Below are 14,751 nucleotides of genomic sequence, written 5' to 3'. Positions count from 1 at the left end.
AAAGAAAGTACTTTTTGTCTGATATTTGATTCTTAAACATCAAAGAACTTGCTTGACTTTTACAACTGTTCATTTGCTACCCAAATGTGTTTTTTGTAAAGATAAAAAAACAACAGTGCCTTAATCTTTCCTCTTTGTTTGTGTGGTTTATCCAGTGCTGTCGGGACATTCGCTCGAGCCCTTGATTGCAGCAGTTCTGTAAGGCAGCCTAGTTTGCATATGAGTGCAGCTGCAGCTTCTCGAGACATCACCCTGGTAAGATGCTTTTTGAAATTTGGGGGTTATTATTTCTTCTGCTACTTGTTTAATTTAAAAGCCAATATAGCAATGTTGTAGACGTGAGAACTTCCTGGCTCTAAGCTCTGCTGACTGTTAGGTTGATTTGGCTTGGCTGGTTGATTAACTGCAGTGTCTCATTCCTAAGTCACCCCTTGTGTTTGTGAGCTGGGACAAGTAAAAATGACTATCACAGAGTAGGTACAAAATGATAAAAAAATATTTTGGGGAAAACAATTCAATATTCTGATTCATCTGTTTTCACTTTGGTGCTTTTTTGGTATATTCCATCTACACCAAACTACATAAATAGTTGTAGCTCACACATAGTGCTCTACAATTTTTTTAAGTGAAAGTAGCCATCTCTTGAAACCATTGCTATAGGAGTTATTCTGTTGTCATGCCATTAGTCAGTATTAAATATTTAAAGTTTTTTTTTTTTGTCTGTTCATTAGAAAGAGGTTCTGTTTTCTTAAATTATTTCATTATATTATGCTTGCTATCTTTAAGGCTATTTCCTTTCTTCCCTTGGTGATCAAATGAGGCTTCCCACGTTCAACTTAATTATACCACTGATGCCTGCTGTGGCTGGGCATCGGGCTTGGCACTTGCTTCCTTCTCTGTGCCCTCCAGCAAAGCAGACATGCATGTTTTTGCCTGTTGAAGTTCCTTAACTGTATTGATTGCCACTCCCTCTGAGATAGGCATGGTAGGATGCTCATTTTACAAATGAGGAAACTGATGTATGGCAAGGTTAAGTTGTTTGATATTCATAAAACGTAATAAAAGTTAGCATTTTGTTTTCTGATGGAATGGAATACAGTGATAGGTTTCATTACTTTCTCATTATATTCCAATTTGAAATGTTTTCCACAAAATATTTATCATGACAGTGTAAAAACTTGTACTAGAATGCACAACAAATTTGTTTCTTATAATTCTTTCTTGTATTTTTGTACAGTTATAGATGATGATGAAAGCATTAATAGTCTATAGCCTTTAAGGAACCCTTTTCTCTATCCTTTCTCAAAGACTAGAATGTTGTTTATAGAAACAAGTTGTGTTCTCTCCGTTGGTACATTAATATTTTATGAAAGTTTAGGGGTTTCAAAATAGGTTTGTATTTTGGTTGTTTAGCACTTTTAGAGTGTTTTTTTTTGAAGATGCAAGAGTACACGTGTCACTTTGTAACAACCTTAAATCCTGTCAACAGATACTTATGTGAACCAGAACTACATGGAATCTAATCACTACCTGTTTAAAAATTTTTTTCCCAATTCTAAAATTAGTGTATTCTTATTATGAAAAATTTAAAAAGTAAAATACAGCAGCAGCCTAAAAAAAAAGGTTTGTCCTCATTACCCAGAGTAGAATATTCTTACCATTTTATGTTTCCTTTCAGCCACTTTTTGTGCATTGCAAACAATATACTAGCAGATTACAGAATAGTACGGAAGATAATATAATGTAATAGTATGCAGTGCCACCTAAAGCAGATGTTAACATTTTAGTTCTTTGGATTAAACAGATTTCCAACCACTATATATCAGCGGCCACGGCTCACGGGCCCAGCTGCTCCGTGGCATGTGGGATATTCCCGGACCGGGGCACAAACCCATGTCCCCTGCATCGGCAGGCGGACTCTCAACCACTGCGCCACCAGGGAAGCCCCCAACCACTATATTAATGATGAAATCCCTAATATTCTCTCCCTAATCCTATTCCCCATCCTCCATCTGTACCCCTGGCCCTGATCATCCCTGCCTCCTGACAAGAAGCAGCCACTATATCAAATCTGCTGTGTATCTCGTCTGTGTTTTTCTAGTTTTACTATGTATTGATATTTCCAAAAACAACATGAACATTGTTTCACATGTGTTTAAATCTACTTTGTAACATTTTGCTATTTGCTTATTAGTGAGACGTAGCCATGTTAATAAATATGTACCTCTTTCACTCATTTTTAACTCCTTGGTAGTATTTGTAGTATTCTTTCACAAAATACGACACCACATTATTCTCTTACCAATGAACATCTGGAGTGCTTTAAAAACATTTTCCTTTGCTATTACCCATAATGCTGGAGTGGAAATTCTAACACATGTCCTTTCTGAGCATGTGTGCGAGCTTTCTAGGCTGTAACTAGAATTGGAATAATTATTCGTAGCGATTCGTAGGGTGGTGTTCATTTTCAGTTTGACCACGTGTTGCCAAATTATTCTGTTATATACCATACTAGAAATTTATAATCCCACAAGCAGTTAATGACTTTTTCTTTCTGCATCTGTTTTCTTACATTGTCTTCAACACTTGGACACTTGGTATGTTCAGACTAAAATTTTTCACTAACCTGATGCCGCCTCATTTTAATTTGTATTTCCCTGATTACTTAATGAGGCTAAGCATATTTTCATATTGGCTCTTTAGATTTTTTCATCTTTGTATTTTAGATTCTTGTATCCTTTGTCCATTCTTCACTTACATTATTATTCTATTTTTGTCTAATAGTTTTAAAGTTGTATTCATATTTCAGACTGTAAATATATCTGGACTTTATTTTTAAGAATGGAGTGAGGTAGGGGTCTAATTTTGTTTTTCTCCATATGGAGAATTAATTACTCCAGCCCCTTTTATTGAATTTGTTGTTTCCTCATGCTTTTGTGATGCGCCTTCTGTCTTATTTCATGGTCCTAGATATGCTTAGGATTCTTAATCTATTCTCTTCTGTTTCATTGATCTGTTTGTCCCTGTGAAAGCACCACAGTATAATAAATTCCGATAGCTGGTAAGACAAGTTCCACGTCACTTTATTTTTAATATATAGTTGAAGTTATTTAAAATAGAGTTTTATATTTTGTCTCCCCTCTACCCCATGTTTTTCCTAACAGTATAACATAAACACTCTTTCATACAAGAATCTGCAAAGTTTTTTTCTAATGTTGCATGATCTTCCCTTGTATATACTGTTACTTATGTAGCCAGTGTCTTGTGACTTAACACTGTTCTTAAGAGATAATGCTTCCCAGATTATAAAGGGGAGTGCTATCTCTGTTGTAGTCCAGCAAATTCCCTCTACACTGAGGAGGTAGAGTGCAAAGCCTGTTCCTGAGATGGGATAGAGCTCTTGTGACAATTGGGGCTGGGATTTGCCTGAAGATGGGTCTGACAGGTGAAGAGCAGGTGTGTTTGCTCTAGTTCACAGCTGCAGCGACTCTCTGCTTCCCACTGCTGGTGACTGCTGGGACGGCGGATGAATTTCTTTTGGAAGAGGGCAGAGTCTTCAAGAAGCAGTGTTTGTTTTTGTTAGTGAAGGCCATTATAAAAGAAACTTTTTTTTTTTTTTTTTCCCGGTATGCGGGTCTCTCACTGTTGTGGCCTGCCCCGTTGCGGAGCACAGGCTCCGGACACGCAGGCTCAGTGGCCATGGCTCACGGGCCCAGCCGCTCCCTGACATGTGGGATCTTCCCGGACTGGGGCACGAACCCGTGTCCCCTGCATCGAAAGGCGGACTCTCAACCACTGCGCCACCAGGGAAGCCCTGAAAGAAACATTTTAAAGGGCATACAACCTTTATACCTTGATTGGTTTAAATATCATTTTGTGTGTGTTGTTTGTAATACTTGCCTATTATGCTCCTTCTAGTACTTTCACACCCTCCAGTGTTTCTGTCTCTTCTGTTTTAGTTCCTTTAATACTTAGCAATTTGGAGTCATTTTTTAATTACATTATCTTAAATTATTTACTATATTATAAATTTTTTAAAGCAAAAATATACTCAGGTTTAGGAAATATTGTTTTGTCTTGTTTGTACACCTGGTTTCAGAGATAGGATTTGGATCTTAACTCCTGCTGAGGAGTTCTCGCCACTAGATTACCTCTTCTGTTTTATTCTTGTTAAAATGGCTTGGGTTTAAATATCATTGTTGTCTGTCTTGGATCAGGCAGCACTGAAAATTTGTTTTTTTAATTTATTTTTGTTTTTTTAATATTTATTTACTTTGGTTGTGCCGGGTCTTAGTTGAGGCATGCGGGATCTTTAGTTGTGGCATGCAGACTTCTTAGTTGCAGCATGTCACATGAGAACTCTTAGTTGCGGCATACATGTGGGATCTAGTTCCCCAACCAGGGATTGAACCCGGTCCCCCTGCATTGGGAGCACAGAGTCTTACCCACCAGACCACCAGGGAAGTCCCTTATTCTTTTTTTTAATTTAATTTAATTTATTTTTTTATACAGCAGGTTCTTTTTAGTCAGCCATTTTATACACATCAGTGTATACATGTCAATCCCAATCGCCCAATTCATCACACTGCCACCCCCACCCACCCGCCGCTTTCCCCCCTTGGTGTCCACACGTTTGTTCTCTACATTTGTGTCTCTATTTCTGCCTTGCAAACCACTTCATCTGCACCATTTTTCTAGATTCCACATATATGTGTTAATATACGGTATTTGTTTTTCTCTTTCTGACGTACTTCACTCTGTATGACAGTCTCTAGATCCATCCACGTCTCTACAAATGACCCAGTTTCGTCCCTTTTTATGGCTGAGTAATATTCCATTGTATATATGTAGCACATCTTCTTTATCCATTTGTCTGTCAATGGGCCTTTAGGTTGCTTCCATGACCCGGCTATTCTAAATAGTGCTGGAATGAACATTGGGGTGCAGGTGTCTTTTTGAATTATGGTTTTCTCTGGGTATATGCCCAGTAGTGGGATTGCTGGATCATATGGTAATTCCATTTTTAGTTTTTTAAGGAACCTCCATACTGTTCTCCATAGCGGCTGTATCAATTTACATTCCCACCAACAGTGCAAGAGGGTTCCCTTTTCTCCACACCCTCTCCAGCATTTGTTGTTTGTAGATTTTCTGATGATGCCCATTCTAACTGGTGTGAGGTGATACCTCATTGTAGTTTTGATTTGCATTTCTCTAATAATTAGTGATGTTGAGCAGCTTTTCATGTGCTTCTTGGCCATCCGTATGTCTTCTTTGGAGAAATGTCTATTTAGGTCTTCTGCCCATTTATGGATTGGGTTGTTTGTTTTCTTAATATTGAGCTGCATGAGCTGTTTATATATTTTGGAGATTAATCCTTTGTCCGTTGATTTGTTGGCAGATATTTTCTCCTGTTCTGAGGGTTGTCTTTTCATCTTGTTTATGGTTTCCTTTGCTGTGCAGAAGCTTTGAAGTTTCATTAGGTCCCATTTGTTTATTTTTGTTTTTATTTCCATTACTCTAGGAGGTGGATCAAATAAGATCTTGCTGTGATCTGTGTCAAAGAGTGTTCTTCCTATGTTTTCCTCTAAGAGTTTTATAGTGTCTGGTCTTACATTTAGGTCCCTAATCCATTTAGAGTTTATTTTTGTGTATGGTGTTAGGGAGTGTTCTAATTTCGTTTATATGTAACTGTCCAGTTTTCCCAGCACCACTTATTGAAGAGACTGTCTTTCCTCCATTGTATATCCTTGCCTCCTTTGTTATAGATTAGTTGACCATAGGTGCGTGTGTTTATCTCTGGGCTTTGTATCTTGTTCCATTGATCTATGTTTCTGTTTTTGTGCCACTACCATATTGTCTTAATTACTGTAGCTTTGTAGTATAGTCTGAAGTCAGGGAGTCTGATTCCTCCAGCTCTGTTTTTTTCCCTCAAAATTGCTTTGGCTATTCGGGGTCTTTTGTGTCTCCATACAAATTTTAAGATTTTTTTGTTCTAGTTCTGTAAAAAATGCCATTGGAAATTTGATAGGGATTGCATTGAATCTGTAGATTGCTTTGGGTAGTATAGTCATTTTCACAATATTGATTCTTCCAATCCAAGAATGTGGTATATCTCTCCATCTATTGGTATCATCTTTACTTTCTTTCACCAGTGTCTTATAGTTTTCTGCATTACAGGTCTTTTGTCTCCCTAGGTAGGTTTATTCCTAGGTATTTTATTCTTTTTGTTGCAGTGGTAAATGGGAGTGTTGCCTTAATTTCTCTTTCAGATTTTTCATCATTAGTGTATAGGAATGCAAGAGATGTCTGTGCATTAATTTTGTATCCTGCTACTTTACCAAATTCATTGATAGGCTCTAGTAGTGTTTTGGTGGCATCTTTAGGATTCTCTATGTATAGTATCATGTCATCTGCAAACAGTGACAGTTTTACTTCTTCTTTTCCAACTTGTATTCCTTTTATTTCTTTTTCTTCTGTGACTGCCATGGCTAGGACTCCCAAAACTATGTTGAATGATAGTGGTGAGAGTGGACATCCTTGTCTTGTTCCTGATCTTAGAGGAAATGCTTTCAGTTTTTCACCATTGAGAATGATGCTTGCTGTGGGTTTGTTGTATATGGCCTTTATTATGTTGAGGTTGGTTCCCTCTATGCCCACTCTCTGGAGAGTTTTTATCATAAATGGGTGTTAAATTTTGTCATAAGCTTTTTCTGCATCTATTAAGATGATCATATGGTTTTTATTCTCCAGTTTGTTATTATGGTTTATCGCATTGATTGATTTGTGTATATTGAAGAATCCTTGCGTCCCTGGGATAAATCCCACTTGATCATGGTGTATGATCCTTTTAATGTGTTGTTGGATTCTGTTTGCTAATATTTTGTTGAGGATTTTTGCATCTATATTCATCAGTGATATTGGTCTGTAATTTTCTTTTTTTGTAGTATCTTTGTGTGGTTTTGGTATCAGGATGATGGTGGCCTCATAGAATGAGTTCCTTCCTCCGCAATTTTTTGGAAGTGTTTGAGAAGGATGGGTGTTAGCTCTTCTCTCAATGTTTGATAGAATTCACCTGTGAAGCCATCTGGTCCTGGACTTTTGTTTGTTGGAAGATTTTTAATCACAGTTTCAATTTCATTACTTGTGATTGGTCTGGTCATATTTTCTATTTCTTCCTGGTTCAGTCTTGGAAGGTTATACCTTTCTAGGAATTTGTCCATTTCTTCCAGGTTGTCCATTTTATTGGCATAGAGTTGCTTGTAGTAGCCTCTTAGGATTTCTGTGGTGTCTGTTGTACCTTCTCCTTTTTCATTCCTAATTTTATTGATTTGAGTCCTCTCCCTCTTTTTCTTGACGAGTCTGGCTAATGGTTTTTCAATTTTGTTTATCTTCTCAAAGAACCAGCTTTTAGTTTTATTGATCTTTGCTATTGTTTTCTTTGTTTCTATTTCATTTATTTCTGCTCTGATCTTTATGATTTCTTTCCTTCTACTAACTTTGGGTTTTGTTTGTTCTTCTTTCTCTAGTTCCTTTAGGTGTAAGGTTAGATTGTTTATTTGAGATTTTTCTTGTTTCTTGAGGTAGGCTTGTATAGCTATAAACTTCCTTCTTAGAACTGCTTTTGCTGCATCCCATAGGTTTTGGATCATCATGGTTTCCTTGTCATTTGTCTCCAGGTAGTTTTTGATTTCCTCAGTGATCTCTTGGTTATTTAATAACGTATTGTTTAGCCCTCACGTGTTTGTGTTTTTTACGTTTTTTTCCCTGTAATTCATTTCTAATCTCATAGTGTTGTGGTCAGAAAAGATGCTTGATATGATTTCAATTTTCTTAAATTTACTGTGGCTTGATTTGTGACCCAAGATGTGATCTATCCTGAAGGATGTTCCATGTGCACTTGAGAAGAAAGTGTAATCTGCTGTTTTTGGATGGAATGTCCTATAAATATCAATTAAATCTATCTGGTCTGTTGTGTCATTTAAAGCTTGTGTTTCCTTATTAATTTTCTGTTTGGATGATGTGTCTATTGGTGTAAGTGAGGTGTTAAAGTCCCCAACTATTATTGTGTTACTGTCGATTTCCTCTTTTATAGCTGTTAGCAGTTGCCTTATTTATTGAGGTGCTCCTATGTTGGGTGCATGTATAGTTATAAATGTTATATCTTCTTCTTGGATTGATCCATTGATCATTATGTAGTGTCCTTCCTTGTCTCTTGTAACATTCTTTATTTTAAAGTCTATTTTATCTGATATGAGTATTGCTACTCCTGCTTTCTTTTGATTTCCATTTGCATGGAATATCTTTTTCCATCCCCTCACTTTCAGTCTGTATGTGTCCCTAGGTCTGAAGTGGGTCTCTTGTAGGCAGCATATAGATGGGTCTTGTTTTTGTATCCATTTAGCAAGCCTGTGTCTTTTGGTCGGAGTATTTAATCCATTCATGTTTAAGGTAATTCTTGATATGTATGTTCCTATGACCATTTTCTTAATTGTTTTGGGTTTGTTTTTGTAGGTCCCTTTCTTCTCTGCGTTTCCCACTTAGAGAAGTTCCTTTTGCATTTGTTGTAGGGCTGGTTTGGTGGTGCTGAATTCTCTTAGCTTTTGCTTGTCTTTAAAGCTTTTGATTTCTTCATCGAATCTGAATGAGATCCTTGCCGGGTAGAGTAATCCTGGTTGTAGGTTCTTCCCTTTCATCACTTTAAGTATATCATGCCACTCCCTTCTGGCTTGTAGAGTTTCTGCTGAGAAATCAGTTGTTAACCTTATGGGAGTTCCCTTGTATGTTATTTGTCATTTTTCCCTTGCTGCTTTCAATAATTTGTCTTTGTCTTTGTCTTTAATTTTTGCAAGTTTGATTACTATGTGTCTCAGCATGTTTCTCCTTGGGTTTATCCTGTATGGGACTCTCTGCACTTCCTGGACCTGGGTGGCTATTTCCTTTCCCACGTTAGGGAAGTTTTCAACTATAATCTCTTTAAATATTTTCTCTGGTCCTCTCTCTCTCTTCTCCTTCTGGGACCCCTATAATGCGAATGTTGTTGCGTTTAATGTTGTCCCAGAGGTCTCTTAGGCTGTCTTCATTTCTTTTCATTCTTTTTTCTTTAACCCGTTCCACAGCAATGAATTCCACCATTCTGTCTTCCATGTCACTTACCCGCCTTCTGCCTCAGTTATTCTGCTATTGATTCCTTCTAGTGTAGTTTTCATTTCAGTTATTGTATTTGTCTCTGTTTGTTTGTTCTTTAATTCTTCTAGGTCTTTGTTAAACATTTCTTGCATCTTCTCGATCTTTGCCTCCATTCTTTTTCCGAGGTCCTGGATCATCTTGACTATCATTATTCTGAATTCTTTTTCTGGGAGGTTGCCTATCTCCACTTCATTTAGTTGTTCTTCTGAGGTTTTATCTTTTTCCTTCATCTGGTACATAGCCCTCTGCCTTTTCATCTTGTCTATCTTTCTGTGAATGTGGTTTTTGTTCCAAAGGCTGCAGGATTGTAGTTCTTCTTGCTTCTGCTGTCTGTCCTCTGGTGGATGAGGCTATCTAAGAGGCTTGTGCAAGTTTCCTGATGGGAGGGACTGGTGGTGGGTAGAGCTGACTGTTGCTTTGGTGGGCAGAGCTCAGTAGTACTTTAATCCACTTCTCTGCTGATGGGTGGGGCTGCGTTCCCTCCCTGTTGCTTGTTTGGCCTGAGGCAACCCAACACTGAGCCTACCTGGGCTCTTTTATGGGGCTAATGGCGGACTCTGGGAGGGCTCACACTAAGGAGTACTTCCCAGAACTTCTGCAGCCAGTGTCCTTGTCCCCACGGTGAGCCACAGCCACCCCCTGCCTCTGCAGGTGACCCTCCAGCACTAGCAGGTAAGTCTGGTTCAGTCTCCTATGGGGCCACTGCTCCTTCACCTGGCTCCCGATGCACACACTACTTTGTGTGTGCCCTCCAAGTGTGGAGTCTCTGTTTCCCCCAGTCCCGTCAGAGTCCTGCAGTTGAATCCCATTAGGCTTCAAAGTCTGATTCTCTAGGAATTCCTCCTCCCGTTGCCAGACCCCCAGGTTGGGAAGCCTGACGTGGGGCTCAGAACCTTCACTCCAGTGGGTGGACTTCTGTGGTATAAGTGTTCTCCAGTCTGTGAGTCACCCACCCAGCGGTTATGGGATTTTATTTTACTGTGTTGCGCCCCTCCTACCATCTCACTGTGGCTTCTCCTTTGTCTGTGGATGTGGGGTATCTTTTTTGTTGAGTTCCAGTATCTTCCTGTTGATGATTGTCCAGCAGCTAGTTGTGATTCTGGTGTTCTCACAAGAGGGAGTTAGAGCTCATCCTTCTACTCTGCTATCTTGGTTCCTAATCTCCTTATTGTTTTTTAAAAATTCATTTTATTTTATTTTATTTTGACCACGCCGCACGGCATGCAGGATCTTAGTTCCCTGACCAGGGATTGAACCCACACCCCCTGCAGTGGAAGTGTGGATTTTTAACCACTGGACTGCCGGGGAAGTCCACAAGATTTCTTCTTTTGTCTGCAAAATTCATGTGTCTTTTTAAAAATATTATTTATTTGTTTGCACCAGCTCTTAGTTGTGGCAGATGGGCTCCTCAGTTGTGGTATGTGAACTCTTAGTTGCAGCATGCATGTGGGATCTAGTTCCCTTACCAGGGATTGAATCCAGGCCCCCTGCATTGGGAGTGTGGAATCTTATCCACTGTGCCACCAGGGGAGTCACCATTTATGGGTCTTGGTTTCCTGCTCTAACTATTCTAGGTTCAACTTCACTTGGACTCTTTCTGTATGTTATTGTGTTGAGATTATATTATTTTCAGTTGCATAAAATTGACATCTTTTAGAAGTCAAAAGCAGGAAGAAGTCATTGTCTCTTGTTATTTCAGATGCCATGACCTACACCTTTAATCCTGTTTGCCTGGTGATATCATGCCTTCTACTTTGATGTTAAAATATAAGATATTGAGGCATTTCTGTAAAAATGAATGGGAGTGGTTAAAAATTAGTAATATGTTGATGCGTTTTGCAGATTGTTTTCCAAGAACATATGAAAGGCTGCTAAGTTGTTTTGTGCCATTAAATGAAAATGGATTCATTGTTTAGTTGAATTTGAAGAATTGGGCTCTTATTTTTCTCTCAGTGTTCACATGCCTGCACAGGTCAGGTTAGTACCTTTCTCTATCAGGTGACCAGACCATGGATCTGGAGACCATGGAGAGGGCAGGGTTGTGGAACTGCTGGGTCCTGGGTAGCTTGTACAGGTGATTTTCCCTGTGTCTTGTCCTGTGAGGACTGCAGTCGACTTTCAGCATTCCTATCTGACATATCTGTTTATCCAAGACAATATATGCTACTTATCAAATCACCAGTAATACTTTGGGAGCAGGTAATTAAGCTGCCTGCAGGATTGTTGGATATAACTTCCTCATTTTCAGGTAGCTGGGCTGTGAATTTCAAACACGGCTAGTCTAAGACATATAATGAGATTTATAATTGTTAAAACATTAAAGCCACAGAGGCTTCATAGATTTCACCTTTGTTTCAGTAAAATGGGAAGTATACTTAGTGCAATTTGCAAAGAAAAAGAAATTAGTGTTCAGTAATCCTTACATTCACTCCCCTGTCCCCCTGCATTATGGATACAAAATTACTTAGGACAGAGTAAACCCTGAAGTAGTTACTTAAGTAGTAGTTCTTGGACTTTCTAGCCTGTTACTTCCTGTTCATGGCTGGAAGGACCAAGTATCATGTGCACTGTTAGGGAGCTATTGCTGGAACAAAGCCTCTCTCTCAGAGAATAGGTAATTGCAGAGATACTGGATTTCTCTTTTGTCTGGACTCTGAGGACTAAAGCAGGTTGGAGGGTACGATTCTAGATAAAAGCTTTTTGAGTTTTTGGGGGCCTTAGAAATCTTCTGGGATAGACTATATTAGAGATAATTGTTAAGTAACTTATATAAGACTAGAAACTTAGGTTTCCTCATGCTAAATTCTGGTTCTAAGAAAGGTCAGGCTATGTTGATTTAGTAGGGAGGAAATTGCATGCTGGAACATTTCTAATTCTATATTATATCTGGTCTTTTAAAAATGCAATTCTGATTTTGCTGTCCCCTACCTTATATCCTCTTAGTGGCTTTCAGTTGCACTTAGGGCAAAAACCCAGATCCTTAAAACAGTCCCCAGGCCTTGGCAGTCACCATTCTACTTTACATCTCTCTGAATTTGACTACTCTAGGTACCTCATAGAAGTGGAACCATAAAATATTTGCCCCTTTGTGGCTTGCTTATTTCACTCAGCACAACATCTTCAAAGGCCGTCCATGTTGTAGCATATGTCGGCATTTCCTTTCTTTTTAAGGCTGAATAATAATCCATTGTATGTGTATATTACATTTTGTTTATCCATTCGTCTGTCAGTAGAAACTTGGGTTGCTTCTACCTTTTGGCTATTGTGAATAATGCTGCTATGGACCTTGGTGTACCAATGGATTTACTTTTATGATTCTGTTTTTCCCCTTAGAGCTATGGCTTTTGATCCATATAGCCTTATGCAAGTTACTTAACCTTCCTGTGTCTGAGTTTCCCCATCTGCAGTGGAAATAAAATCTATTTGCCCTGAGGTTATGGACTGACAAGAAGAGGGTATGCAGACATACCCCTATAAGTTGCTGATACATGTATCCAAGCATATAGAACTTGATGGAACTGCATTGGCTCCCCAGAGCATGCCTTGGGCCTGGGCCCCTGCGTTCTCTGGAGCAGCGTAGAGCTCCCTGTGCCATTGGCTGTCCAGGTTGGGTGGCAGACAACTGATTTATTGCTATGTCACAAGTCTTTTTGAGCTTCCATCAATATTCTAGAAGAAATTACATTCAGCAGTTTATGCACCTTCATTGAAGGCAATGTTTACAAACACTGGGCTCTTCTGGCTCTTGAGGCCCTGTCCTCACTAGGAGAGAAAGTAGGTGGTGCCTCAGTGTCCTCCTCCAGCCTCTGGAAAAGTCTGTCTCTGGCTTACCTTTTGATGTCAACTTGAGGATTAAACAAGATAATACTTGTAGATCATTTGGAACAGTATCTGGCACAATGTAAGAGCTCAATAAATATTAGTTGTTATTGTTGAGCCGATAACAATGATGCATTCCCCTCCCCCCCATCTTTGTTGAGTCTCATTTACTTTCTTCTGATTTTATAGCATTATCGATTGCCTGAAAGTGGTTTTTTCATGCCATATTTATTATCATTGTAGTAGGTTATCAAGTTTGAATATGGTCATTAGGCTATAATTAACCATACATATTAATATAATTGTTACAAGGAAATCACTATACAGTTTAAAATCTTCTGCTTAAAACAAGCTATACTTTTTACAATAAAAATTTTCCCATCAAGAAGAACTTAGAAAAGATAATTAACTTATTTTTCTGATAAGAGAAAGTTGATTTAACCAACAATAGTTTTATTCTTCAGATACTCTTTGTAAAAATGCCAGCTGTTGACCACGCACTTCACAATCTCTTTGTGATTCCTGTTCAAATCACACACTTCATTTAGGGCTTTGAGGAATTTAGAACAGTTTGGAAATCATAGTTATTACATCGTTTATATAAATTGTACTTAGCAGAATATATGAATCTTTTGATTAACATTTTAGGCATCAACTTATATTAAAAAATCTAGTCTTCAAAATGAATGTAAAATTGATTAAATGAGAATTCACATAATTTTTAAAACTCAGTTTGCTGGGCTTCCCTGGTGGCGCAGTGGTTGAGAGTCCGCCTGCCGATGCAGGGAGCACAGGTTTGTGCCCCGATCCGGGAAGATCCCACATGCTGCGGAGCAGCTGGGCCCGTGAGCCATGGCCACTGAGCCTGCGCGTCCGGAGCCTGTGCTCCGCAACGGGAGAGGCCACAGCAGTGAGAGACCCGCGTACTGCAAAACAAACAAACAAACAAACAAAAACCACAGTTTGCTAAAACTTATGAGTACTATCCATGTTTCCAAGACTGTAAAATTAGAATTTAAACTAATGGACTACCACTGCAGTAAAAAATATGAAACGTGAAATTTTCCTTCCTTCTAAATACATCATTAAGGCAATAATATTCTACATTAGGCACATTTCCTTTTTGTCTGATGATGTATTGCAGATAAGAATTTTAAAATGATATTAAATGGGCTTAGAGACACTGCAGACTGTCTTAGGGGGAATTGTTTGCTTGTGTTAAGGTCTGTTTATCCATCTCTTCCTTTTAAATTTAAGCTTAAATTTGTTTTTGTTTTATTTTTTGTTTTGGGTGTATGTTGCCTTTTACTTTACTTTTCTCCCATGCATTTGACAACTAATATAAGAAACATTAGAAAGTCACCATAGAATTGAACTATGGACAAATACAATGAAAATTGTTTTAACTTCTTTGTCTAGGGTGAAGAGATTTGGATTTTACAAGTGTGAGTTAATGAAGGCTTATTGTTATAATTTCTTAAAACTTGTTATTTTTGTATTTTGAGATAATACAAAAATAGTACTAAGACTTCCTGTATTCCCTTCACCCAGATTCCCCAAATGTTTACATCTACCACGTTTCCTTTATCATTCTTTCTCTGTATACATATTATTATTATTTCTGAACAGTTTGAGAGTAAGTTACAGAATGGATGTCCCTTTATTGCCAAGTATTATTTGAGGAGGTATTTCCTAAAAGAACAAGGATATTTTCTCACTGAACCACAATACAATTTGCAGATTCAG

At 38.4% G+C, this 14,751-nt stretch overlaps 1 protein-coding gene across 7 annotated transcripts in view; it reads left to right on the top strand.

Annotated features, from left to right (window-relative positions):
- MTA3 (metastasis associated 1 family member 3) overlaps positions 1–14,751 on the top strand; it is a 198,744-nt gene that overhangs the window by 126,408 nt on the left and 57,585 nt on the right. For all 7 annotated transcript variants that reach the window (XR_002644571.2, XM_022573966.2, XM_089923235.1 and 4 more), the window contains one exon: positions 156–255. Coding sequence is in view for 6 of the 7 variants with exons in the window: in XM_022573966.2 (XP_022429674.1) it covers positions 156–255 (100 nt within the window). In the remaining variant the exon portion in view is untranslated. The remainder of the gene's footprint in view (positions 1–155; positions 256–14,751) is intronic.

Source organism: Delphinapterus leucas, chromosome 13 (genome assembly GCF_059928025.1).
Source record: "Delphinapterus leucas isolate spDelLeu-1000000601 "Yukka" chromosome 13, BTC_Dleu_Yukka2, whole genome shotgun sequence".
NCBI lineage: Eukaryota > Metazoa > Chordata > Mammalia > Artiodactyla > Monodontidae > Delphinapterus > Delphinapterus leucas.
Note: the sequence above shows the minus strand (reverse complement) of the source record. Positions and strands in the feature narration are given on the sequence as shown.